This window comes from Pholis gunnellus (genome assembly GCF_910591455.1).
Source record: "Pholis gunnellus genome assembly, chromosome: 24".
Classification (NCBI taxonomy): Eukaryota; Metazoa; Chordata; class Actinopteri; order Perciformes; family Pholidae; genus Pholis; species Pholis gunnellus.
Genome location: NC_136551.1, coordinates 5,870,388 through 5,897,757, shown reverse-complemented (window position 1 = coordinate 5,897,757; position 27,370 = coordinate 5,870,388). Strand labels below are relative to the sequence as shown.

Sequence of the window (27,370 nt, the reverse complement as noted above, 5' to 3'; positions counted from 1 at the left end):
TGAGAGGACATTTAAAACACGGCCCCGTCCATCCCTAATCGTGACCATGGGCTCTCCACTAATGACATACGCGATACACCTGCGCTCGCTGCCCTGACGTCACCCCTCCCCGCGCTGTTGGCCTCGAGACTCACAGAAAGAAAAGTCGCAGGTGCTGCGAATTGAATCGCTAATTAGTGTCAAAAGTAATGTCGCGGTTTTGTGACGCTGTGCGGCTGCTCTGCGTCCTTTGCATCAGAAAGGCAAGTCTTAACAGGTTAAGTTAAGCTAACTAACGTTACCTTAATTATACTAATGTGTGATGTTAAAGTGAGAGGTCGGAAACGAACGAACGGAGGGAGGCGGTAATAATTGGGCTGAACTTGATAAACTAATGTAATACAATTGTCTGCACTAAGCTAACCTGGCTGTAACGCGTTAGAGTACTGCGTTACCAGCCCTGCCTCTACTATCTCTCCGTCTGCCGCTTTGTCTACGCATCCATGTGGGTTTTCCCCTATTCGCAGCACCGTCCGCGTGCAGCGCCTCTCCGCTCCGCCAGCCTCTCAGCCATTGGCTCCAGAGACCATCAGTCTCCCTTCACAACAATAGATCCCTCCACAAGCGCGCGCTTGCTCCACACGCGCACCGTGCTTTCGAGGAGCGACGGTGAAATGTTGGCGGACCTGCGTTTCACCGACTCCTTTCTTTCCAGCTTCACGTCGGCGAGGAGCGCGGCCGAGCCTCTGCGATGCGCTCAACCGGGGACGCGTCGGAGTTGAAATAAGGGAAACACGGGGGGGAAAGAGACGGGGGGGGGGGGGGGGGATTTTCTTACGAGAATGACTGACTGGTGACAAAGAAAACAGGGGAGCCCCTCTGGCTTCGGTTGTCATCCGTTAGAACTTTGCGTTTTTTCGGGGGGGGGGGGGGACCAGCTTGCTCTTGACTTGGAAAGCCAAGGATTTTTTATTTTATATTTATATCACCAGGAACCATGCCTGTCCGGAGGGGTCATGTTGCGCCACAAAACACATTTCTGGGAGTCATTATCCGGAAATTCGAAGGACAAAGTGAGTACCTCCGCGTCTCTCTGGTGCCCAGTGCTGTGTGGGTGCGTTGTGCTGTGCTGCCTGCCTTTTGTGTCTGTGCTGCTGCATGCTGAGAACAATCATTTAGGCGTCAGGAAATCGCCTAATAGGCCTTCTTAATAATGAGGGTTATGATGCAGATAGGCTACAATTAAATCATTGTTTTACCTTTTATGTCAGAGGTAAATTAAGTTGGTTACCCCTCTACCTTGTCTTGTTTTACAGTCCTGTAGTGCCGGGATACCTCTCCTGCTCAATTGTAGTTTAAAAATCTGCGTATCACAAACAAGGATTAAAGAGATTTAATAACTTCCTAGATCATATCCCAAAAATTACCTGTATTGCCCTTATTAAATCCTCCTGTTATGTTTGTTTTTTCTAAATTATTTGCGGTGCTGTGTGGCTGCACACCACGCTGGAGGCCTGTAGATTAAAGCAAAGGAGTCATTTCCTGTGCCATAAATCAGGTTTTACTGCTGAAAATGTGTGGCTTTAATTACATTCTATTTTAAGCGCAATGTCCAATAACTGCAATCATATATAAATGCAATAATCAATCTTTAATAATCTCATAAACAAGAATCAAGCAATCCAGTTGGTTTATTGAGTTGTTATTCAATGGAACAGTTGAGCACCATTAACAAATATAGTGGAGGATAATCACATGTAAACAGATTACACCCAGCTATCTGTATTTCTGTAAATGTATTCATTTTACATGTATTTATTTATATATATCCACATGTTCAATAGCGAGTGAATTGTTACAGTAAATTGGTCTTCAAATTAACAATGGTTCCTCCCTCAATCTCCCCTCTACAGATAAGAAATTCATCATAGCCAATGCCCGGGTACAGAACTGCGCCATCATCTACTGTAATGACGGCTTCTGCGAGATGACTGGTTTCTCCCGGCCGGACGTCATGCAGCGGCCGTGCACCTGCGACTTCCTGCACGGCCAGTTCACCACCCGGCACTCGGTGGCCCAGGTGGCCCAGGCTCTGCTGGGCTCAGAGGAGCGCAAGGTGGAGATCACCTACCACCGCAAGGACGGTGAGTGCCCGCGCGTCGTGTCTACGGGGGGGGGGGGGGGGCTCAGCTGGCATGTGCGGCACATGACGTGAAGCTGTTGAAGTGCTGTTACTGTTGCCACCGAAGCGCTGTCACTCCCTCTCTCAAAGTAATCCTCGTGTTTTGGCCGCAATATATTTGGTTTTGTTGTGTGCTGCGCAGGACAGACCCACCTGCAGTGTTATTGCAAGATACGCATGATACATGTGTGACTTTTACGATGCACCACTCTCCAGGTGGGTAATTTTGACTTCTGAGCCTGCTCTATCTGGAGCATTCTGCAGCAGCAAATCACTGAGTGCACCCATTTAGATCCCTGAGGGGCGGGGGGGGGGGGGGAAGAAGAGCAGCTGTGAAGGTTTCCTTTTTGCTGTGAAGTCCAGTTTTGAAATGATGCAAGCGCTCACTGTGAAAGATGTTCATTAGCCTGCGCTGGATAGGGCACCCTGGGAAGGATGTAGCTCACCTCCCTGGAGACTAATGTGGAGATAGCGAGGAGTGAGCTTTCTCCTCTCGTCGTCTCCAAAGAAATACCGTGGCTGCTGTACGGTACAGTCACTCTGCATCCGTTCAGCTACAGGCCTGACAGGCCTGTGACGGACTATCTGTATAGCTTTCCCATAGTTTACATAATCGACTGGCGCGCACATGCTGCTTATGAATACTGCAGGCAGATCATGACTTGGCATGACAGCTGGTATTGTTTTGATGAGTTCCAAGGCCAGCTCCAGAGTGAAAGTTTAAACCAGTCGCATCAGCTGTTGTGGGTCAGGGAGCGTTCATGTAGTGACCTCCTACAATGACACACGTATGTATTGACATGATTGAGCCTCCTTGCATAATGCTAAAGGTGAAGTTTCTAATATGGCACCAATAAGGATTAATGGATTAACCAATACACGGGCAAGTAAAAATTGACTTTGGGCAAGTAGATCCTGACCCACTTGCCACGGGGGGAAAAAAAAAAACATGAACGTTGAACCCTGCAGACAATTTTTTATGAGGTTGAAGGTATTTGATTATTGCTGCAGAAATGATATCTTTACATTTTTTTTCAGTCATTGTAGAGTAAACCACTTCCGCAAAGTCCTCTAAAGTTCAGTTCTCTCCCACTCCAGGGCTCTATAAATTGAGGAGCGTGTCTCACTGAGCATCAGAGTGACGGAGCACAGTTTGGTAACTCAGGAGTGCCGTCGGAGAAACATAAAGCTCCTGATCCAGAGAAAATGTATCTCTGCTTACAAACGGTCCGATGTCCTCGCGGATAATGAAACAAGATGCTATCGGGGGGATTTGTTCTGACATTCAATGTGAGATATGAGCTCTGGATGAGGGATGATGATGATGATTGGGTCTTTAAAGATTAACTCCTTGTGTTTGTCTAAATTATTCTCCGGCAGGTATAAGGAGAGAGAGGGCAGACGTAGATTAGGTCGAAGGAGGTTTACAGAACGGTGACAAATGATGGTATCCTTGCAGACATAAATGTGTGTTGTCAAAGGTTGGAAGAGTGGCATGAAGAATGCTTGAGGGAAGCTTATTGTTTGAGTGGAGTGGTTGGAGTCAATAAGCAACCCATAGCTTTGTTTTATATTGTTCTTACTGATCCTCAACAAGCAGCATAAGAAGCTCAGTCAGGACCACAAATACTATCGTTTCCCTGCTGGAGATGCGATTCTATGAGTTGCAGCATGTCTTATGTTGTGTTTGCCACAGATTTCACACCCAGGGAATTGAACTAACATTTACTAAAGGGCCAAGTTCTGTCTTGTACAACTTTGTAGTTTTACACTCGACTACATTTCAGAGGGGAATTGTCTTCCCTTTAGCCCACTCCATTTATCTGACAGTTTCAGACGTTCTTTTTGTCTGTGATAGAGGAGCATTCTTCCAAACACACTGTCGCCAACGAAGTTCCTTTCACATATGTAGAACTCTCTTGTGTGGTTCCTTCAACGTTCTTGTAAACTTAGCAGACGACTGCTGTAGCGGTATGATCTGACAATATTAGATCCCGAACGATTAGAAATGTCTCAACCAGCATCTTTATGGTCTGTTTGACTCTGAATGGACCATAATTCACTAAATAAACATCATGTTCTATTGAAGAAGACATGAAACTAGAGATTGAGACCATGAACTCATGTTTACAATGTTTACTGAGGGAATAAATCAAGATTGTAGTCATTATCTCAAAGACTTCTATACAACCAGAGGAGTCGCCCCCTGGTGGACATTATGGAGAATGCAGGTTTAGAACCGGAAGTTGCCGCCTGTGTCGGACTCTCAGTTTAAAAGGTTGCTTTTTTTAAATGCTACATTGTTTGTCATCAACCGTTCATTTGGTAACTTGGGAATCAATTTGGCCTTGTGGGCTCTGATGAATTCTGCATGCAGTTAACACACCATAATGTAGTTTTAATGAAACCTCAACTCGTGGCATTTGCGCAGTGGTCTTCAGCTTTGAAGCTGACACGTTTTCTTTTTGATAAATTGATGCGCGGTGGATCCAATTTATGGGGTTAATGTAGACATGGAAAAGTGACTGATAAATATTTAAAGAAACTTCAGTGTATTTTTTTACCTTATCGCCCAGCCCTACTTTTTGCATAGTTAGAAGCACCTTCAAGGAGCATTCTCTAGATGTTTTGTGGAGGTTATGCTTTTAAAATGAGCTCACAGGAAGGAGCCATTAGTGAGCGCTCATTAGTGAACAGTATCGCATTACCACAAGACGACGCTATGCCTGAAGCCTTGTGGGAATATTTGCTGAACTAATTAACCAAACAAAGATCTTTTGAAGGCGTTAAGTCACGTTACCAAACCGCATCCTTAGGGGAACCCAGGTTCAGGACGAGTGATGTTCTTCTACCGTTCACACTGATGCCTTTTAGTTAACTTAAGTTCTGAATGGAGGACATTGACTCATGATGGAGTATCATCATCCCGTGCTATTGGCGAGATAACGGATTAAAGTGCTTCAAACAAGACCGTAACAGGTCTGACGCCTCTCTAGGCCGCCGCGGTGTCAGCCAAGTCGAGCTGAGGGTTCAATCTGCATTGATCCGCTGAGCGAACAGGACTAATGAGGACACAAATACCTTTATGTTGTATTGATCCCCAAAACCCGGTGCATTGTTGAGGAAATCGATGATGGCCCCGACGCCCTCCCTCCACCAGCTGGCACACAGGAGACTTGGATAAAAAGAGCCGGAGGACTTCTGACCGCCGGACCCTGTAGCGGGGAGAAAAGGCCTCATTACCATTCTGTATGCCTCTAATTACCTCAGTGTTTTCCTCTCACCTGACTGAGAGCTTCTCTAGTGAAGGTCATACACCTGTTTCCGGCGCAGATAGTCTCCTTTTTATAATAAGCAAGTATGGCGGTGCAATCAGACCGGCACCCCCTGGTTTAAAAGCTAGGAAGCGTTTCGCTTCTTCTTCCGCCCAACTCGGAGAGGGCGACGCGAATCACGAAGTCGATCGCCACCCTACAACCAAAGCTAAAGTCGAGGAATCCCTGTGGACACGCTGGACCTCCATTGCCCCAGAATCATGTGTCACCGTGCACTGCGCTCTTTATAACTGCATGCATTGTTTTACCACATGTTCCAGAGAAAGTGTTTTTATATGGGAGCTGGTACAGAATGCTGGCTGAATAGAAGTCTGTATTTATTATTTATGAATAAAGGCAATCTTTATGTCAAGAGATTCAGAACATGCTGAAGACAATGGACCCCATTAGGAGTAAAAATCAAGTATTGCAGTCATTTATCCACACGCACACGCACACGCACACACACACAGAGCTCTCAGGCCCTTTCTCCATCCTCTCCTGTATTGGGATTCCAGGAGAAATGTCACCGCGGCGAGCTGATTGCTCTCCACGTGGTGGAGCATTGGGGTTTCTGCAAGGCAATCTTCTTCTTTTTAATCCCGTGACCCCGGGGTCTGCGTCAATGCACCACCCGCTGTCCTTTACAGTCCGTGAAGGAGATTCCGCTCGTCAGCACAATCTCCGGCACATTGTTAATGCTTTCTGATTTGTGCCTTTGCAGAACCACCGGTCCTTTTGCCTCCCAGTGCTCCTATCTGGACGACCTCTATAAGAGAAGTCGCTGTCATTTAGTTTATTCCAAAGCCCTGTGCTTGACATTTAACTGCTGATTTTTGTTAACCTCGATACTTTTTCTGAACAAACTCTTCTCAACTCAGTCAGCACCTGGAAAGACAGTGAGTGATGCACTACAGCTTTTTCCTTTTAATCATCCCATAATTCATGTGTTTTAGTTATCCCGTTCCTAATGTGAGGACGGATGTGCTAAACACAGAGTGCCTTATCTGAATAAATCTCTTCAGGCCACAAAGAGCTGTTTCCATGTGCCTTCTTTAACTTAATTTAGAGAACAGTTGATCAATTCAAAATGTTTAGCGTTGTGATGGTGCTATGTTCTTATGTGGGTGCTCTGTTTAATAAATGTCGGCCTAGTCTTTGATTTTGAAATAGCTATGTTGTTATTTCTGAATGATTTCCCACATTTTCCTGTCACTGCAATGAATTCAGCTGTGAGCCTGGCAGTCCAATCAGGGTCCTTGCATCGAATCTTCCAATAGCCTGAAAGGTAGTGATGTAAAAAGACAATATTTCCCTCTAGTAGAAGTACAAAGTCACATAAAATGGAAATACTCAACTTATGACTCAAAAATTGTAAAAAACTCAAAATTGTACTTAGTTACAAGCCACTGCTAGGAGAAAGAATTGTTTCACTTTCTTTATGATGCGTTGTCCATCCAGGAAAATATCAGGTTAGACATGTCATTAACAAAAGTCCCACGTTACAGAGGGGCCGTCGTATAGAGCAATAACGTTCTAAAACATAATTGTTTTCCATTCAATTAGCCACGGACAAAGTCCCTCCATCATGGGGCCTTACAGTAAATGCTGGGACGTTGCCACGGTTTTGGATTTGAGTTTGTTTTCCTCTGGCAGGGTTTTGTAAAAGACAGCCACCCGCTCTATTTAAATGCTAATGGAGCGCTAATTTGATTTGCAAAATCACATGAACTCTTCTCATCTAAAACGAATGCAAATGATGACGCAGGAGCCGGCCGAGAAGCACAGCCACCTTTTTTATTTTTAAAGAACACCTGTTTCAGACGTCAGGTTGAACAATACGCTGAACTTATTGGCTGTAAGTCTTCCACCTTGTCTTACTAACGGCTTCAAAAATCTCAGAGTAAACATAAACCGCATATTTACGCAGCAACAGTTGCTCTGTCGGGCCTCAACCTTCAGTGACTCAAATAGAATAATCAGTGTCTTGCCTTCCCCTCTCAACAGCCGACTCTCAGGGGCCTTAGTGTAGCAAGAAATCCTTAAGCTCAGTACATGGTCAAAGCTTTCACTTGCAAATAGCAAATGAGACTGAAAATGTCATGCTATAAATAGCTTTAAGTTGTGCTTCAGCGGTGCTCACTGAGATGAGGTTTTTTTTTTTTTCCCCTCTGCCTTTTTAAAATGCCTCGTATCAATGCAGAAACTTCAGATTGTGCTCAGTCTGTATTACTGTTGTGAAATAGGGACTGAGATGTTGTTTTTATCGACAGTTATACAAAATTTGTGGTATGCATTTTTCATAATTAGACATAACATTTCAAAACCCAAAGGTCTTCAATTTACAATTATGAGGAGCCTGCAAAGGTTTGGCAGTTTTTAGTCAAACTGACTCGGTTGACTGATTCGTATTATAGTTCAGCCTTGTTTTAAAGTCTCACATCGGGCCGCCGCTACCTCACCCGATAGATTGCTACAGGACTTTCACCCAGGAGACAGCTGTTCATGTGAAACCAGAAGTCCACATCTACTTTTTTTTTTTTTTTTAAGTTACGCAACAGTAGCATCCTTTTTGTATTCCACGCGTTCTTCTTCCTTTTCAAAACCTGGCGCCTACATTACCCATGATGCAACTCAATTGCAGACAGTTTGGCCGGACATTCGGGTGTGTAATGCTAATGGAAGCTAATGTAGCCTGGAGCCTCTTGCCTTGAGCAGCGATGACATCACTTTTGGACATTTATTAGGCTTCAGACTAAAACATTGAAACGGCGCAACTCAAGTTGTGTGAATTGCTCTTAAGAATAACAAGTAAGTGGTCGATGAGGCTCTGTAGCCTCAGAGGAAGCCAGACATGATGAGTGATGTCGCTGCGACCTGGGCAAGTTCGATGGCGTGACCGTTCTAAATCCTAACAAGATGAGTCCTCCTCCTGTTTGGCCTGCGGTCTCTTTCACAATCTCAGGTTCAGCTGTGTTTGAGCGCACACAGTGGGCAGCTTGTGTCCGTGAAAGACGTATGGATATGAAAGAAAGGAGAGGATCAGATGCAGTGGGGAAGAGAGAGGGGGGGGGGGGGCAACACAAAGACCCAATTAGGCAATATAAATGAGACGGCGGGAGTGTGAGGAGGAGCGTTTGAGTGTGACTCAGTGTGTGTGTGTGTGTGTGTGTGTGTGTGTGTGTGTGTGTGTGTGTGTGTGTGTGTGTCTGTGTCACTGTGAGGGATTAAGTGAGGATATCTCATACGTCAACTGTACTGTTGTGCCAATAGAAATAATTGCTATTTTCATGTGTACCGATGCCACTGTGACCTTTTGTAGCGGGCTAACTTCGACATAAACTGAACCGACTTAAGGCAACTCGCAGACCCACTTAAGTGAAGGTTTTTGAGTAACAAGTGAAACGAGCGGTGGAGCAGAAAGGTTACGACGCACAGAGCAACAACTTAATGCTTCATACACGCACGCACGCACGCGCGCGCGCTTGTCACAACGAAGGAAAGCACGTCGCCATCACCAGACGAGTGACAGTGAAGCTAACTAGCAGACAGCTTAGTTATCTAGCTTTCTCGTCCCCTCATGCTTTAACGCCACACCGGTAACAGAAAGTGAAAGAGATCCTTTGCGAATGGTGTGTGTGACTTTGAACTCGGCCGTCCTGCTCGCGCTCATCAGTTCTCATGTGCCTGAGAGAAAGGAGTGTAATGAGCAAGCCCCCCCCCCCCCCCCCCCCCCAGCTCCCAATCTGAAGTGACGGGGACCGATTTGTTTTGTAGCGAGAGCTTCGATTTCCTCTGCGTTCATGCCTCACAGTGGAGCTCATTTATAATGAGTTTCTTCGATGGCTTCTCCGGGCTGCCAGCAAGAGGAGTTACAGATTCTTTTACTAGAAGATCTGTAGTTACTCTGCTCGGGTGTTGCCATTACAAACCTGAGTGCTTTAAAACAGTCAAAGTAGATGTGAAGTCGACTCGTGGCCCTGTTGTACTTTTCCCGTCACTCTTTAGCATGCTTCACTGTCACCACATACACATATTTTGGATTATTCAGATGAATTCCCTCCCGCTCATCACGTAAACACGACTGAGATGCTACAGCCACGCTGGCAGCTCTGTAAAGCGATCCTTTTTGAGCTAAATGCTGCATGTTAATATGCTCAAAAGGGCAGCGCTAACATGCTAATGTTTAGCAGGCCTATTTACCTTTATGCTAACATTACTAATTAGTGCCAAAAATCAGTTTAGCTTAGTTTTGCAGCTATTTGGTCACAAACCAAAGTATCGGACAAAGTAAGATATTGACCTGATGATGGCTCTTGATGAAAAGTTCAATAGTTGAGAGAGTTCAGTGTGGACTGTGCATTTATCACGATAAATATTGATATATTGGCACTCGATATATTGCGGCTTCCTAGAGGTAATTACACATCGTCATTCCACATAAAATGTGTCAACTCGAAGATGATTGTTCACCATCTGGTAACAAACCCAAATTTGTTAAAAAAGAAATGCTGCACATGACGTGGCCGTAAATAAATATAAATGAGTAAGTGTGTCCTCGGACAGATTGAAATTCATGAAGCCCTGCAGTTCTTTTTTTTTTTTTTTAAACAATGTCTTTCGGATCAATAACCCATTCCTTCAGTGATCCTCCCCTTCCCATTGCTGTCCCGTCTGCTCATTCATTACAGTCACGGATTGTGACGTCACTCTCTCCTATCCACAAAGTAAATGAGGTCATCACGATGTTTGTCTTTAGAATCAAATTCAACACAAATCGTATAAGATCCGAAGACGACGACGACGTTCTCTGAGCTGTGGTTGTGAGTAATATGGGTCTGAAAAATCTGACATTTTATGTGTAATAACTTTAAAAAGTCCACTGATTAATTTCACTGTATCTTCTCTGCCCAATACAATGCTTCCAGGCAGCCATGTAACTCTGATAACCAATATTTTACGATTGCCGACATCAACCGCGTATACCAGCTTGACCTCGGCTGTTACTTCTGAAATCTATTTCACAGCCGGGGTCAGCTGGCAAGGTGCCAATCAATGAACATAGGTCCCTCTGATGTCTGACCTCTGGACGCAGCCCGCACACGCTGCCATTATGTGATGCTGTTACCACGGAGAGACAGTAAGCAGTCCGACAGCCCCCTCCCCCCCAACCTGCTCGGGCTCAAACACCTCGCTCTGAGGGTCCCCCTCCCCCTTGTCTCTCCTCATTCTTGCCCCCCCCCGCCCCCACACAGCTGTACACCACACTCTGTGCATCTCATAAATGATGAGCTGCAAGGGAGATTACTTTCCCAGATTATATTGATTTAAAAAAAAAAAAACCTGTCTCACGCGAGTGCAGTTAAAAGGTTTAACGGTAAACAAGTTACCCCCCCCCCCCCCCCCCCCCCCCCCCCCCCCCCTTATGGCTTTTCTCTCATTCACAGATTAGATATGAGCACGTCTGTGAATGAACAGCCATTCATTCATCAGATCACATTCTGACCGGATTGGTTTCATTCCTGTGTTGTTGGTTAACTTTCTAAGTAGCTCAAAGTATTCATAAATATATCCTTTCATCTGCCCTTTTCTCTCCAAGACGTGCTGCTTGGAGTTCCTCACTCCTCCTCTTTAGACCATTTTAGATGTTCATATGACTCAGACGTCATTATCCGCTGAATTAGGTGAAAGCTGCGTTTATGAATTTGTTTTTCTGTAGAAGCCCACCACTAAATGCCGGGCAGGGATCAGCCCTCTGCGGCGCCTGCGGAGTCATTATGATGGAGATTGAATCAACAAGCTCTTAGAATCCGAGGGGACGGCCCGCGGCCGCCGGCCTGCTTCATCGCAAACCGTCGTACTCTCAACTTAACCTGACATCTGCACATTATCAAGGCGTTGGACCCCAAACGGTCCCACTCCGTGACGGAGGCTTCCCATTTGTCCATTCGAGTCCTGAGACACGGGGCTCACTTTGTTTTGTTCTTTTTCCTTCACTGTGGGTGGAAGTGTACACGGATGGCTGCTGCGTTGACATTTAGATAAAAGTGATTTAGTATTGCAGCGCTGTGAGGAATAAAGGGTGACGGGAAGTGGAGCCCGTCAGGCTCTTACAGTGTTTTTAATAGACTTTTATTTTTTTCAGCATCTACAGGAGCAGTAACGGTACATCCCATGATGAGGTTATTGCATATCAACATTCACAGCAATATGAAATGGACAGTAAAGGGGAATTATGAGCTGTCAAGCTTCCTCACACTAGCTATAAGCAGCTTATTACACATCATTAAACCTTTGCTCATAAAAAATATTTTTTCGGCTCACTTCTACTGTTTTGGGTGGTGTGTTTGGCTAACCGCTATCAGCTAACTTAACTACCAGTACACACACTACAGCCGCTTTTTAGGAAAACCCTGTTTGCCAGGGTAAAAGAAATCTGACATAGTTTTAGCTTCCAAAAATGAACACGTAGACATCTGTTTTCAAAGAGTCCACACAGTCAGGGACTTCTGATTAGACGTGTTGGAAAATAAGTCACTTTACCTCGCGGTATCTTGTTTGCTGCACCGTCTGTTTTATCATTATGACTGTGGAAAATAATCCCACTTGACAGTGTAGTCATGGCACCATTCACCGCTTGGTGTTTGACGGGGTCCGCAGGGCCGTCCATCACCCGCCGTGATCTCCCAGATAACCTTTTGCAGTGACGCCGCATGGTGCCCAAAGCTTCAGACGGGTTATTCTTGTCAATGGCGCTATATGCGAGGCTTTGTTGTCTTCCATGGATTGCTTCGGACTCGCTCCATCGCCTTCGATTAACTCCTCACTCACTGTCACAGAGAGACGGAGTGATGCACGAACAAAGATGTCCGTAACATGTAACATTGGGATCTACGCCCATTCCAAGATAGATTTGTATTTGGATATACTTTAATAAAACAGCACCAGTTCATATTCTCTCTCAAAACTTATTTTCGATGATTTAATCATCTCGGCTTGACATCAAAGCCCTGCTGAAGATATTAAATCCTCGCCTGACTTTGAGTGCACTTGAATATCTTGTCATCTGATCGTTTAGCAGCCTCTCGCGGCTCATAATGGGATGTGTCTAACGCCTGGATACTTTTACACAACGCAGTGACCTTGAGGTTCGCGTGTGTGATCTTCTATTAAAAGAACTGTCTCTCGAAATAATAGACCAAGTGATTAAGTCCTGTTCAAAGTCATTATGCACTGACAACATCCGGCCCCACTGTCTAATGCCTTGGCTTCTCTAAGCATGTACTCTCCACATTGATTCTGTCTGGTTTTCTAGTCTAGTACATCCTGGTAATGCTGCAGTGTATCACACCCACAGGTCCCATCAGTTTATACAAAGCACAACAGCACATGGGAGGAGATCGATTTTTGACCAATAACGGATTTTCTATCAGTCATTAGAAGGCGGAGTTTGGACCAATTGCTTTGCCCCCAGAAGCGTTGCTTCATATCTACACAAATGTGTCCACCACTTGTGGATGCACTAGCACAGAGCATTCAGAAGATACGGTCATATAAGCGGTGATATAAGCCCCGACCACATTGTTTTTACATGTGACTTTTTGGTTGGGTCCCCCCCCCCCCCAGCCACTGATGATGTTGTAGCCATCCTGGATTAGAGAGCCGGCATCAGAGTTAAACAGCTCTGCACCACTGAATGTTCCCGGGGGGGTAAGGGGAAGGGATCACAATTCCCCAGAATGGAAGGCAAAAAAGATAAGCCTTCCTCCCCCAAGGTCAATTCTTCTATTTAACTTTTATTTTCATTCTTGTCCCAGAAGCGTCAAGTTAAGGGAGTTTTTTTGTTTTTATCATCTGTTGCCCCACTACCACTCGTCCTCATGCTGTTTTGCTCACCTTCTGTTGTAAAGTCAAAGAGGAGGCACAGCTAGCGTAGCAGTGATTGATCCCGACGCGCTGTCATGCGAACGCAGGGTCAGAGAGCGACCCGGATCAGCTGATATGATGTCGATTAGCCGTGAAAGACGCTCCCCGCTGAGCTTCTGATGGAGAGAGACAGAGGGGCAGGCAAACGAGGAGGAGATGTCGCTCTAAAGCCCTCGAGCAGCGCATCACCAGCCAACAGCTCCCTGCTGCTGGAGGGCAGAAAGCACAGGCTGCAATTTAGAATGATTTTGACGGCGATGCTCTTGGCAGCGGTTTCTCCAAATGAGGGCTATCAAGATTCCCATGTGCCACAATCCCACAATCACTGTCAGCCGTAACCAGTCGGCAGATGTTGAACTGGTGTGTGTGTGTGGGAGACAGACAGACAGACAGACAGACAGACAGACAGACAGACAGACAGACAGGCCTGATGTAATGCATTTAAACCGCACTAACTGATCAATGTGTGTGCTACGTTACCCTTCCACCGTGAGAGTGGCTTGTGCTGCATTGTCTTAATTATTGATAGTGGAAATGGCATCTAATGAAATTTCCAGCGTCGTGAAACTAGAACTCCCCTCACTGCACCGCCTATGAACTCACACTATTGAACAGCTAGGAATTGTTAACTTTCCTCAGTGTGCAAAACTGTGTTGTGGTGTTCAGATGAAATAATGGAGCAGAGATGTTTTGGTCCTCTCCTCCGTCCACAACTGTAAGTTGCGTTGGATTTATCTCGTATTACGGGTCTACGTGAGGTCACCATGCACTGAGGATGAAGTTGGAACTTTTCCAGCCACAAAACTCAGAGAGCCCCTGAAGTTTATTCTATTTCATTTTATTTTGAGTATAGCGTAACATAGATAATCAACTTTCAGGACCTCGGTGGCTCCACATATGACCCTCTGAAAGGGTTCATTTCAGGTAATAAATACAGATAGTCAGGGTCGTAACCATCAATCATTTTCATTATGGATCCATCTCCCGACCATTTCAGCAATTAATTAAATATTTAGTCTTAAAAAAAGAGAAAAGAAGTTGCACATTGGAACCATTAGATTTTGGGCATTTTTGCTTAAAAAAAACAACAAAAAATGTCTTTATTCATTTTCTTTTAATCAATCAATACATATACTACACGTTTCAACTCTACTTTAAGTACATTTTGCTCGTAATACTCAAGTAGGCAGTCAAGTATTTTGTTACTTGACTGTGGGTGTGTTTCCAACTCTGCAATATTTCCATTGAAAGTGTGGATGAACAAAGACGTTTTTGGGCTTGTAGTGGAGAAGTTGGATTATCAATAAAAGTAAAGTGCATGTTACCTTCCTCACATTGATGCATGAAATGACATATTTCCCTCCATATTTCTTTCCTTGTTTTTCACCGTTCACCGAAGTTCAACTGGCGCTCTTTAAACTACGTCATCTTGTGGCGCTCTCTCCCTCTGCAATGGTTCCCGACGGTTCATTGAGGTGGTTCCAATTTTACAAACCCCTAATAATCACATAAAGGTAGTGGCATTCTTTCGCATTCTCTTCTGTCTGTTGTCTCAGAATGTGAGACACGTCGTGGCCTTTGATGTTTGATCAGAGTTTAACACGAGAAGGCTGTTTTCACGCTCATCTGATGGAGGCAAATCCATACCTAACAAATCCATACCTAACCTAGAAATCCACAAAAACTAGAGGGAACGCATCACCTTTATACCAGAGGAGTCATGAGCCCTCAAGCTTAACATGGTGAACTGGCATAACCTTCATAGAGTGTAATTAATGCAGTTTTTAGGAAAATGAATGGGGAGGCACATGGCATAGTGTGTGTGTGTGTGTGTGTGTGTGTGTTTGGTGGGGCGTAATGAAGGCACAACTCAGTGGGAACAGTTGGTCAGTGGTGTATCGGTCCAATACAAGAGTGTCCTCCTGTGAACCCGAAAGTCCAACAGCAGCGCTGCTTTCAGTCCAAACCTCAAGGTAAAAAAAGCCATGAATACATCTTTCGTCTTAAAGGTCTCCTTGTTTACTCCGTGACTCTTTGCGTGGACGTGTCATTCAAGTAGTTGAACTGGGGCCGCGTTGCCTTCTCTATTCTTTTGGTAAGACCGAGTCCCCACAGTACCAGAGTAGTGTCTCGTTTAAAAGAGACTGTGAACAATGCAGCTCTGGTCTGAAAACCTTTTTCAAAGAGCCTCTCAGCGCGCTGTGATTTGGCTTGATCCCACTCGATACCACACAGTGCCGTCATCCTGCCCGAGCCATCTGTGTGGCGGCAGATTACCAGGTAGCCTTATTAATCCAGGTGGGCCGCGCCGCGTCAGGGAGGAAATGAGGTGGAGTGGAAAATGTTCAAATCAAGAAGAGTCACAATGGAGCGGGCTTCGTCGGGCCGCTACCGGCTCTGGGTTTTTGTGATGTTTCTGTGGATGATTGGCAGCTCCGTGTTTATCAGCTCACTTTCACCTTGCCAAAAGATTATTCGCCTCTCTCACGAACCCGCAAGTCATCACTCCCATCCGCCGTCCTCGGAAAAGAACAGTTTTTAAGTCCACCCATCCGTGACGGCGGGAGAACGCTGAGTCATGCTGTGTTTAATGCACAAAGGTCATCTTTTTTTTCTCAATACATTTCTTAAGAAGATGTCTCCTGATGTTCCACATCGGGATGCTGCTCTTTGGTTTGTTCCGCAGCGCCCTATAAATATTCAGGTCAGAGACGCTCCGACTAAAGCCGTTTTAGTTCCTCTCAAAGGTGCGTTCTCTCATTACTCTGCACCGTGTAAAGCAGCTCCATCGCCTGCTTATTACATTTAGTTGGATAGAGAACATTCTGCTAATTAATGCTGCCGGCAGGCTGTGTGTGAGCGACTGTGTGTGTGTGTGTGTTGTTCCTGCCTCAGCGTGCGCAGAACTGAGATCTGTGAGCCTCATTAGAGTCTGTGTGCGCGTGTTTCTTTTCGGCAGTGTGCAACTGACAAATGTTATTTCTGTTTGCTCGAGTGTCTGTGTGTGTGTGTGTGTGTGTGTGTGTGTGTACACGTTAGTGTGTTTGTCTCTGACCCTCTGCCGAGGCGGGACAGGCAGACGAGCAGGAATTTGCATCTGATCTGTTTGATCTGTCCACTTAAAGTACATCAGGCGGCCTTCCTGCAGAGAAGCCGGGCAGCTATCTCATTTCTCTGGGAGGGAGACGTGCACAGATAGAGCCGGAGCGCTGAGGCTGGAGGGAGACGCAGAGAGAAGGCAATAGATTATCCAATAGGCTGGATCTAACAATAAAGGTGAGGGAGGAAGACGGGCAAGGACATGGAGGGAATAAAGCTCGATATAAAGATCTAGGTCAAATATGGAGGGGAAAGAGAGGGACACGGGCACAAAGCAATCAAAGGAATGAAACATTAAACTGTTATTATTTTCTCTTTATAGGCCTCTATAGGACTATTTATTATCCAACATCCACGATTCAGACCCCAACCGAACCCGGGAATAAAATTAGGACAAAATACCACCCGCTACAGGGTAAATGGCTCCTGATGCTGCTGAACGAAGGTCCGTCTTTATTTCTTGTATTGAGCATTTCAAGTTCTCTCACTTGTAACGTGAGTAAAGTTTGCTAAATGGCTCCCACTATTAATCCGAGTTCTCTGTTAACTGGCGCACATTAAAGCCCTCGCTTCACTTGAGAAACCTCTTGAAGTTGCCCGGATGCCGGAGACGAAATGAAACTCGGCACCGGGAGTTTGCTTTTCTCTGGAGCGCTCTGTTGTTTCCATGGAAACACACTCCATCGTTTTTTTTTTTTGATTTGCAAACAAAGCGACGGATTTCAAATAGGACGCGCCTCGTTACCGCTGATGCTCAGTGTGGAGATAAAACCGACACGTTTCCAATTTCTTGTCAACAAATTGGCCGCTGACATAAAAGTTCTGAACTATTTTTATTACGATTAACTTTCTTCCCAAAACCTGAGCTCCTTTTTCTACTACTCACAGCCCTGAGCCCCACTATGTATTCCCTTTAGCTCCAGAAGAGAGGGGCAACCTCCACTTGGAGTGGGGACTCTCCCCCCCCCCCCCCCCTTAACTCCCCCTGACTGATATTAATGGCTCCATCCACCCCTGCTGACACTGATGTACTACTAGGGGCCGGTTACTGCTCAGCCCAGCAGCATCAGGGCTCACCGGAGCATAAATCAAACCCGGGTCTGGTGAAATGGTTGCTTTATATTATTGCTGCACAATAGGATTTGAGGTAACACACTTCATGGGTCTGTAATGCACTGTGTCGTACTTTATAATTAGGGACTATTTCCCTCCCGATACCAATACCTGGGCTTTTGGTACCAGCTCATACCGAGTATCGATCCACCATTGTTCCATTAATAAGGCGCGTGTGTGTATAGAATAGATTGTCCACATTATCACTGATAGCAGATACAGCTATTTGAGTCAATATTGGCCCGATAGACGGTATCCGTGCATCCCCACTTATTATGCGTTATATAATTTTAGATACACGCTCTCATAAATATCGATCCGACTCATTGTAAAGCTTTTACAATGACTTATAAGATCAAGTATCATAATACTTCCTTATTGCTGGTCACATTTTCTTTCAAAAATCATAGTGTTGTATAATTCCCATAGTTATAATCATTTTAATATGCATTCTAATCACTGGTATAATGCTTTGTAAATTACTTTAGTGGCCATTGTTTGCTTTAGAATGCATTATAGAACCATTATAATGTAAGACAACTATGGGAATTATTACCATCCTTTTTGGAAAAAAAGAAAAACGATGAGTGACCAGCAATTTTGGAGGCTGACAATACAATACGAGAAAATGGCCGAACACCGAAATCCTGCAATTATTTCTGTCCGTGTGTGGCAAAGGCACACACGTCTGTGAGTGGAGTCAGAGCTGCAGCGCGTCCGTGTCTCTGTGTTCCCCCAGAAAAGAAGCGCTGCCGGCCGGGTGCCCGCTGGGCGAGCTATAAATAGCCTCCTGGTGACAGCAGGACTAAGAGCCTAATGTGAGGGAGAGCATCTTCCAGAGATGTCCACGTTCATTATTTATAACTTAATATACATTTTCATTTTTCTACACCAGCACTCCTGCTCGCAGCTTCTGTTCATCCCATCCGGCCAGAGATACCACTGTTGAAACTTATTATTAATGGCAGGCAAGTCTGAAACCGCTCAACATGTTTCTGAGCGATCCTACGGCGAAGCGGAGAATAGAGTGCGGCATCTCTGTTTCATCGGTCTTGTCTGCTGTTTTGATCAACTTTGAACATTTAGATATGAGGCATTAGCAGAATCACCTCCCATTGTGAAGCCTTCGGCATCTGTAGTAATTGGGGTTTAAGAACTGAGAGCAATTCATTTTCTTTCCCTTCAGATTGAGAACATTTCACCAAAATGAGTGCGTTTATGCACTTTTTTTTAAACACCTGCTAAAATATGTCGAGAGACTCCTTTCCCATTGCCAGTATGGGTATAGTATAATATGTACAGTATCTGGGATGTTACATTCTTTTCATCGATCGGAACTGGAGCCGATAAACACCTGTGACCACTGCGGAGTCGTGATATGAATGACATTAGTGTGTGTTGGAGGGCTTTGTGTCCAGTGGGAACGGAGCTTCAGAGGGGGAGGGACATTCCTGCTCGCTGTATTTTGGGAAATGCATGCCGAGCATACGTTGCGTGTGCGCATTGCTATCCGTGCGATGACTTTGGACGTCGTCCAGTAATACAGTATGGAAGTAAGTGGATGAGGCATTAGTGTTGGCAGGATGTTTTCTCTGTATCTGACTGTACTGAACCGTGCAGGACCCGGGGCATGTCTGGATGTATGAACTCATTCAGCTCTAGAGGCTTTCCTCTCAGTGGACCTCTTGACCTTTTCGCCTTCATTCCTCCGCCAGGCCTTTCCGCACACACAGCTTTAGTCCATCAAACACAAACCATAAATGTTGTTACCCATCTCTAACATTCATTTTCTGTTCAAAGATTCAACCTTCCTGTGCTCCACCCATATCATCCCCGTGAAGAACGAGGAGGGCATGGTCATGATGTTCATCCTCAACTTCGACCACGTCCTGGAGGAAGGCAGCAGCGACTCGCTGGAGAGACTCAACCACACCTCGCCACCCAAAGCTGACCGACGTGAGTAAAGACGAGAAAGAGCTGGAGAGATAGCGTGACGTATGGCAGTTTTCGGGTGTCTTTCTCGTTGAACAACGCCTACATACCGTAACGGTTTTGTCCACCACCCTTATCCCGTCATTATTATTTACAGGGAAGCCAAACGTGCGTCTCAAGTTCCCCCGCTCGCCAAGACTTTCACCGTCAAATGCTGTTAAGCTGCTCCGTTCACGTGAACAACTACTGCTTTATACCTTTTCACTGCAACTCTGCATAGATATTTAGAGACTTATTACCTGAAAAAAGTATGAGCGCCAGTAAAGCTTTATTTCACAATATGATGATTAAATTAATCCGTGGTTCCCATGTGTGCCGAACCGTGAGGGGGTCGATCCGTGATCCGTTACGCCACTTAAAACCCATGCTCTCAACCATATTCAAAGAACTCTTTCATCCTGAAAGGCTTCTTTGGATGAAAAGGGATCTTAATGTAACCCGTGAAAAACGCTTTCTTCAAAAAAAGGGTTATTCAGAAGCGATTGGTCCCTCAGAACCTCAGCCCTTCAGGAAGAAGCCCTTTAGACTGAATTTACGGTAGGGCTTCATTTGGTGGAAGCTTTTTTTTCCCTACTCCATGGCCTTGTTGTAAATATAGAGTCACAACTAACATGTGGAACATTTCTCTTATGTACTGCGTGTAAGAAAGAAGTCACAGGGTAAGATTGGAGGAGCTAGGGGGGGAAGGAACAGCCACTCGTGACCTTTTACTTGTAACCTTTTCCCACATTCACATCAATTTGTGCTTTCTTTTGACACAACTCCAATATTAATGTTGCACGCCCTGCTAGATGCTATGTAAATACATTTGTGTAGTATCTCGCCTCTTCAGCATAATGCCTATGTCTAAACCCAAAGCGGTGCGCTGCAGGAATTCCCCGGCTGACAGCTCTTTGGCATGTTGACACCAGCGTTTAGCAGACACTGATGTGTTAGCCTGCCGTCGTCTCAAAGGTCTGGCCCAATTACGGCTCTTAGCCTGCCAGGATGAACCTCTGGAGTGGCGCCGGAGAGCGCTCCTCCCAGAGCTGTCGGTGTAATGGCGTAGAATGCCATTTCCCCCCCCCGCGGTACTCCTCAACATGTTCCCGATGCCCGCCCTCTCCTCCGCGTGTCTCTCTATCTCCGTGACATAAAAAGCAGCAGCATGGAGGACCAGAGGTCACCTCTAGATGACTGTAATTGGGTGAGGCCTCTAACAGGCTGCGTTGCCTCGCGGGGGGGGGGGGGGGGGAGTTGGGAAGCGTGTGTTGAGTATATAAGCAAGTGTCGCCAACCTGTGTTTGTGTGCACACTCTCAAAACCATGCGTGAACGTGTAACCTTTTCTTTGTGAGTGTGTGTGCGCAAGTGTCACCGATAAGGCCTTCCTCTCACTCTTTTATGGGAGCTAATTGCTCACTCTGAGGGCCATCACTGCTGGAAACGGGCCTCTACGAATTCAAGTCTGTTCGTCTGGATATCTCAGTGGCATCCCTGCCAATCTGGTGGTGAGGTCTGGATATGTTTACACGGTTGAGCCTCGGTGCCGGACACCGTCTCTCTCTGCCGTGGCATGCTTTACCGGAGAGAGTTGGTATTTCTCAGCCTCATTCCCTCACAGCCCTCCCTCCGTTAACTCCAGGGACCTAGTATTGCATTAGCAGACGGACAGAGAATCACAGACTGCGAATACCTGCATAATCTAAGAGAACATCGCAGATGAACGAACATCTACAGATGTGAACTGAACCCGTGGTGCTGCTATTCCCCGGCTCCTCAGTACGTGTAGGAGCAGCGGCCTGTAGGAGCTGTGCGGAGGTGATGATCCATGTGTTGCATTATCTAGACGCCCTTTGGGGAGTGAGCAGCCACACATTCTGTGCTGCTAATCGATTGCCTCTGCCGCTCAGCAACGACCCATCCATTCTGCCGCCATTCTCCATTGTTGCTTCGATGTGGCTGAGCAGGACAACTTCCAAACCACAGACTAGTCATTTAGGTAACTGCTCTAAAGAAGAAATGTTTTTCTGATTTCAGTGTACAAGGCTGTGCATTGTTATTCATTTAAGTTAGTGTTGGGTAAAAATGTGAGATGGCATCTATTCTAATGTTTCAAGCTAAACAATGATCCGTGTTTGCACCTCACTGGATGGATACAGATTAAGTTTATGATACGGGACATTAATATGAATCCAAAAGCTTAACAAATCTAGAGACACCAGACGGAGACAGACACCTGGCAAAGTACTCAACACCTCCTCTGCGGTTGTACAGGACCACATTTTGCCATGATGTCTCACACATACTCACAAGTTTAAAAACCTGCCACACGCTGTCACAGCTGGTAATGAATACAGCTAATTTGCCACCTCATCATAGCAGCCATTTCTAACCATTAATTCCCTACTACTCGGACTCGACTCCTCTGGTTGTATAGTAGTCTATGAGAAAATGACTCTACTTCTCTCTTGATTTATTACCTCAGTAAACATGAGTTTATGGTCTCAATCTCTAGTTTGAAGTCTTCTTCAATACAGCATGATGTTCATTTAGAGTCCTAATATGATCCCTTCCATTCACTGGTTGCCAAAAACCAAGATGGCGACGGCCAAAATCCTAAACTGGAGCCTTCGAGTAATGTCATATACAGTCTGTTTTTGTTTACTCGTGTGAGCATAGCCTAAGATGCATACTCTGCGGTCTTGTACAGAAACGCACCGTACAAAATATCGTTTACTACTTTAGTTCTCTCTCTATAAATGAGCGGGGTTAAGTAGGGACACAGCAGAATTACTTATGTAATTCCACAGCTGGTGAGTAATAGGAGGACTGGGAGCCCATGTAAAAACTACGGCATGCAAATCAGTGAGTAAGCGCGTTAACTGCACCGCAGATTTGAATTCATTCAGAATCCCAAGAAGAAGAAACGGAAACAAAAGGCTACAAAGCTGCCTTTGTCCCGCTTTCACCAAAGGACGCTTTATTGTCCTCTTTCTACTTCTCCCTGACATCTGAATCACGCTCGCATTACAGAAAGACATTTCCCTCCCCAACACGGGGATCTGAGGGCCCAATTAATATTCAATGCAAATATTACTATCTGGTATCGTAGCAACAAGGGCCAGTGTGCGTCTGTCGGTTGTGCAAAAGCTGCCGGTGAGGTTTTTTCTTTTTTTTTTGAAGGGAAAGAATGAGAGTGATCAAACACACACGTGCACTGTACACACACAACCCAGGAACAGCAATCGGAGCCCTTTCAGAATGACAATTAAATATAGCTCCATACAACGTTTTCAGCACACACCGTGACTGAATTGTGAGCTAATTAAAGGATTAGCGGCGTATATGTTTATCCTCTAGGCGCCATAATTAGAAACACGTCTCCGATCCATTCATTGTTTTGTCAAGGTGTCATTTTTAACAGTCGAGGCTAGTGTTTAAATCAAACTGACGGGAACGTCAGACGCTACAGCTGCGCGATTCATTTGAAAAAATGTCAGTGTCATCATTTCAAGGTATACGGGGGGGGGGGGGGGGGGGGGGGGGGGGGGGTGGTAGTTGCAGCAGCATCACGGTTCTCTGTTGAAATCAGCAGATGGAGGCTCGTAGCTAAGGAACCGCATTCTATCTGTCGATGTCCTCTGCTGCACTCAAGGAACCACGCCGTGCAGCGCTCCAAAACAAGGTTGTGAACAATGCTTGTAACGGGGGTGGAGGGCTCGTTTAAAAGGATAAGTTTAGAGTAAAACCCTGACACAGTTCAGGCTTTTATTAATATTACATGAAATTACAAAGGTCGCAGATGGTTGTCACCAATTAAATGCAAAATGTAATTTCCGGCACCATCAGTTTTTGCCTAAAGACTTAATTTAAACACAGCTACACTGAGCATTGCATCTAAAACGTGTGTGTGTGTGTGTGTCGCCCCAATACAAGGAGCAGTGAGGAAGACAGAGATGCACGCTGCTCCATTCTGAGCCTCGATCCATTTTACCACCCATTGTGTCCCTGAATACAACCGTAGCTGCGCCACTCTTTGCAGGTCGTGCATGTCAAATACGATGTGCAGTAGTTTGCTCAAGCAGACCTACGAAAGGGGGACGTGAGGAAGTGACTTGAGGTGTTCAGGTGTGCTCGTCCATGCTTTCACGGAGGGACTTGGTTTGCATGGTGGCAGTAAGACAGCACTCTGATATGTATGGCATATGTTCTAGCGACTAAATGATTCACAACGTGCAGGCCATATGTGAAATCCTGTGAGTGTCTCTCTCAAGACATGTTTGCCGATATTGTTCTATTTGTGAATGGCGGGTGTAGCCTTAATTTCCACTAAACTGTACTACAGTCCCTGTTTCCTGCGTAACATTCCCTCAGAACTACCTACTGCCATGGCAGCAGAGCCCGAAACATCGCTTTGTGTTAGCTTCACCTTCCTCTCCCCGGGAGCTATCAATCACTCGTTAAGAGGACTGACTCCTCAACGCACTACTGCCATTCTAATAGTTCACCAAATGTCCTCCTTCATGAATAATTGAAGGGAATTGAAGATTGATGAAGTGCCTGAGGAAGAGCGGGCATTTGTTTTGATCTGCCAGGCTCTTTTTAAGATAGCTGCGTTGGCAGGCTCCTCCGTGCTGTTGGCAAACAACTACGAGATATAAGGGGGAATGTTGAAGACTGCAAGCAAGATCTGCTACAAATGCACCAAACACAAGGTCGGGGGGGGGGTGTTATGTCGATCCCACTGGCTCATTAAAAACAACCATAAACTTTATGCTGTCAAATAAGAGTTACCAAGCTATCTACTGCCTTAGATTTATGTTTTATATGTGGTACCAAATTGCCCCTAAACAGTTTTTATAGAATAATATGACGGTAATCTCATTCTCATTGCTCTGTTCTCTGTCAGGCAAAGGGAGATTCTTTCGCTTCCGTTTCCCGGCCATACCGCTCCTGGGCATCACCAAGCAGTCGCTGCCCCAGGAAGACCCCGACGCCGTCACGGTGGACTCCCCGCGCCACAGCGACGGCTCGGTGGCGACGCGCGACTACCAGCTCCCCACCACCCGCGAGAGCTGCAGCCCCTCCTACGCCAACGACACCCGCGCCCTCATCGGCCCCAGCCACTGCTCCACCCCCGTGTCCGGGCCCTTGGACCACTCGTCGCCCAAGGGCCCCTGGGATCGGACGTACCCGGGCCAGACCATCACCCAGACCCACCACCGGAGCAAGGAGGACACGCTCACTGCAGCGCCGTCAATTTCAGGCCTTACTCCTACCGCCTCCAGGGAGAGTGTGTGCAGTATTCGCAGAGCCTCCTCCGTACATGACATTGAGGGCTTCGGGACCAACTCCAAGATGCCGTTCAGGGACAGACACGCCAGTGAAGGTAGGAATCTCCTGCTCTGCTGTTCCCTTATTAATGTATGCTGCTTTTCAAAATCTCCCCATTTATTTTACTGTAAGTCTCACTCTAGTATATCACTAGCCAAAGCTAGTTATTGATGTGCTAACATGCTCTGCTAAGTGTTTTCAGAAATGTATATCTCCTTCCAACCTCTCCGGGTAACGAGCATGACTACAACACCAGAGTAATAGTTTAACCAGAGCCAGAGAGTTGTGGGACCCTGGACAGAGCTGGTTGATGCTACGCTATGATTGGCCAATAGTGATGCCATATAGTGATGTGGAAGCTTAAATCTTCCAGTGCTCACAGACGGAGCGCATCTTTAACAAAATGAATAAAGGACATTTTTCCCCCCTTGACAGTGTGTGGTTGGTGCCCGCTGCTCTATCAAAACCACTACTAATTCCCAAATGTTGTATTTCATAATAAGGGACTTATGAAGGGATTTGTTACTTGTGACAAACATTGACTATAAATGTGGCTTTATTAATTGCCATACTCGCTGCGGTCCCAAAATAGGAGATTGGAGATGTGGCGTCTCTTAATCACTATTATAGTGTGTCACCATCTACACTGTGTGCTATTGATCTTCCCTTGAGTCTCATTAGCCTCTTGGCCTTCATTTGGATGAGGGTAAAAGTGCCCCAGACTGGCCGTTTCCTCCAGGCCAATTAGTCTACCCCCCGCCCCCCCCCCCCATCTACAATACACGTCCAAATAGCTCTCTGTGGCTGACAATGTAATACGTCTCCTTCACACTAATAAATTGTTCATGGGGACAGTAGTGGGAGTTTGACGCCAGCCCCCATTCGTCATCATAGACTCACCCAAAAACTTCCTCTCTCTCTCCTCCCCTCGCTCACCCCCCCCCCCCCCTTTTTTTCTTCTTTTTTTCTTCCTGTGACGTGTTGCTGCCATCGCAGACAATGGGCGCAATATTAAAGGTAACAAACAGCAGCCCGCTGCATCTTGAGCTGTTAAACTTCAGCACGTCCACCGCACAAAAGCCTGCCTGCTGCATGAGTTTCCCCCACACGACTGAGGTTTATGTTGAATGCAAATGCCGTGGCGGGGGCCGTGTTTGTAAGCTCTCATGCCGCAGCCTGGAAACACCGGCACAGAGCTAAATGACTCGGTCTCAGTGCTCGTGATCCCGAGCAAGTCGCCCAAGGGACGGCTCGGTTTAAAGAAAAAACACCACAGTGACCTCTGCAAGCTCTTGCATGAAGAAACACATTACGTCTCTCTGCTTTTTGTTCATTGAAGAAAATCAATGAAGCTTTACAAGATGAAATCTCCCACTGTCTGCAACCCGTGTTTCCTTCTGTGCAACCTCTGCTTCCCCGCTGCTGTGATGTCTTAGCGAACGAAGAGAAAACTGTTTCCATTTGAATAGTTTATGCTCAAACTTGTCCTCCTTCACGTAACCATTTAGATGGCAAACGGGCTCAATTTCCTGATTGATGCTATAATGTGATGTTTTAAGTAATGTCTGACCCTGCGATCCATCCACCCCTCCATATTCCCACTTTCCACTTCACCCCGTTTCTTCTCTCTCCCGGTTTGCTAGTGTCTCGCTCCTGGATGGCCGGGGGTATGGCTTCAGCTTTTTCCTTTTTGAACTTATTTTTTTTCATGACTGCAATGACGTCTCCTCACCGTGGCATGCATTGAAGCTGTGCATGCACTCTCTCATCCTCAGCTGTCTGTTTCTCCGTCCTTGGCGCTCAATCACCGTACTGAACTTTTGTGAAAAAAATAGAGCCATGGCCCTCTGCTGGCTCACAGGGCTGAATCAGCAATCCTCTCTTTTTCACTTTTTATCACTCTCATTGGGCCACATGTCGGTGTGTGTGTGTGTGTGTGTGTGTGTGTGTGTGTGTGTGTGTGTGTGTGTGTGTGTGTGTGTGTGTGTGTGTGTGTGTGTGTGTGTGTCTCAGATGAAGCACATGTGAGACGTGTCGCTCTGAGCAGCTTTGTATTGTACATTACTTTTGGCTGAGGTTCGGTTCAGCTGCGGCTCGTCCAGAGACTGATTTTTCCCACGTTTTCACACAAATAAAATGCTAAAATGATCTGTTGATCATCACATTGACATTTGACTAACTTTATCTGTAGAATGTTACACATGAAAAAATATATACCTTTTTATTTTTAACGTAACACTTCTTGTTCCGTTTCAAATTAGCGTTTCTGTGAACAAAACCCCTTCATTTGTACACCCAAGGCTTTTATTGTGAAATATTTGCTGCACCGTGTTGGGGGAAAATGCAGCGACTTGCACGGCTCCATAAATTGATGGAGTTCCGGCTTGTAAATGTAGTCATAGCAGAAAACCCCTCATAGGCTATGAATTATGTGAAGTCGGCCATCATTT

The 27,370-nt window shown here is 45.8% G+C and overlaps 1 protein-coding gene across 1 annotated transcript in view; it reads left to right on the top strand.

The window, feature by feature from the left end:
• Nucleotides 1-976: 976 nt before the first annotated feature.
• The window catches only part of LOC306715590 (voltage-gated inwardly rectifying potassium channel KCNH7-like), a gene marked incomplete at both ends in the record, with an annotated part of 46,387 nt that continues 19,993 nt past the window's right edge, over nt 977-27,370 (top strand). Inside the window, 4 exons of the mRNA XM_079186006.1 lie at nt 977-1,052; nt 1,893-2,123; nt 19,414-19,569; nt 24,496-24,975. Of these exons, the coding sequence (XP_079042132.1) occupies nt 977-1,052; nt 1,893-2,123; nt 19,414-19,569; nt 24,496-24,975 (943 nt within the window). The remainder of the gene's footprint in view (nt 1,053-1,892; nt 2,124-19,413; nt 19,570-24,495; nt 24,976-27,370) is intronic.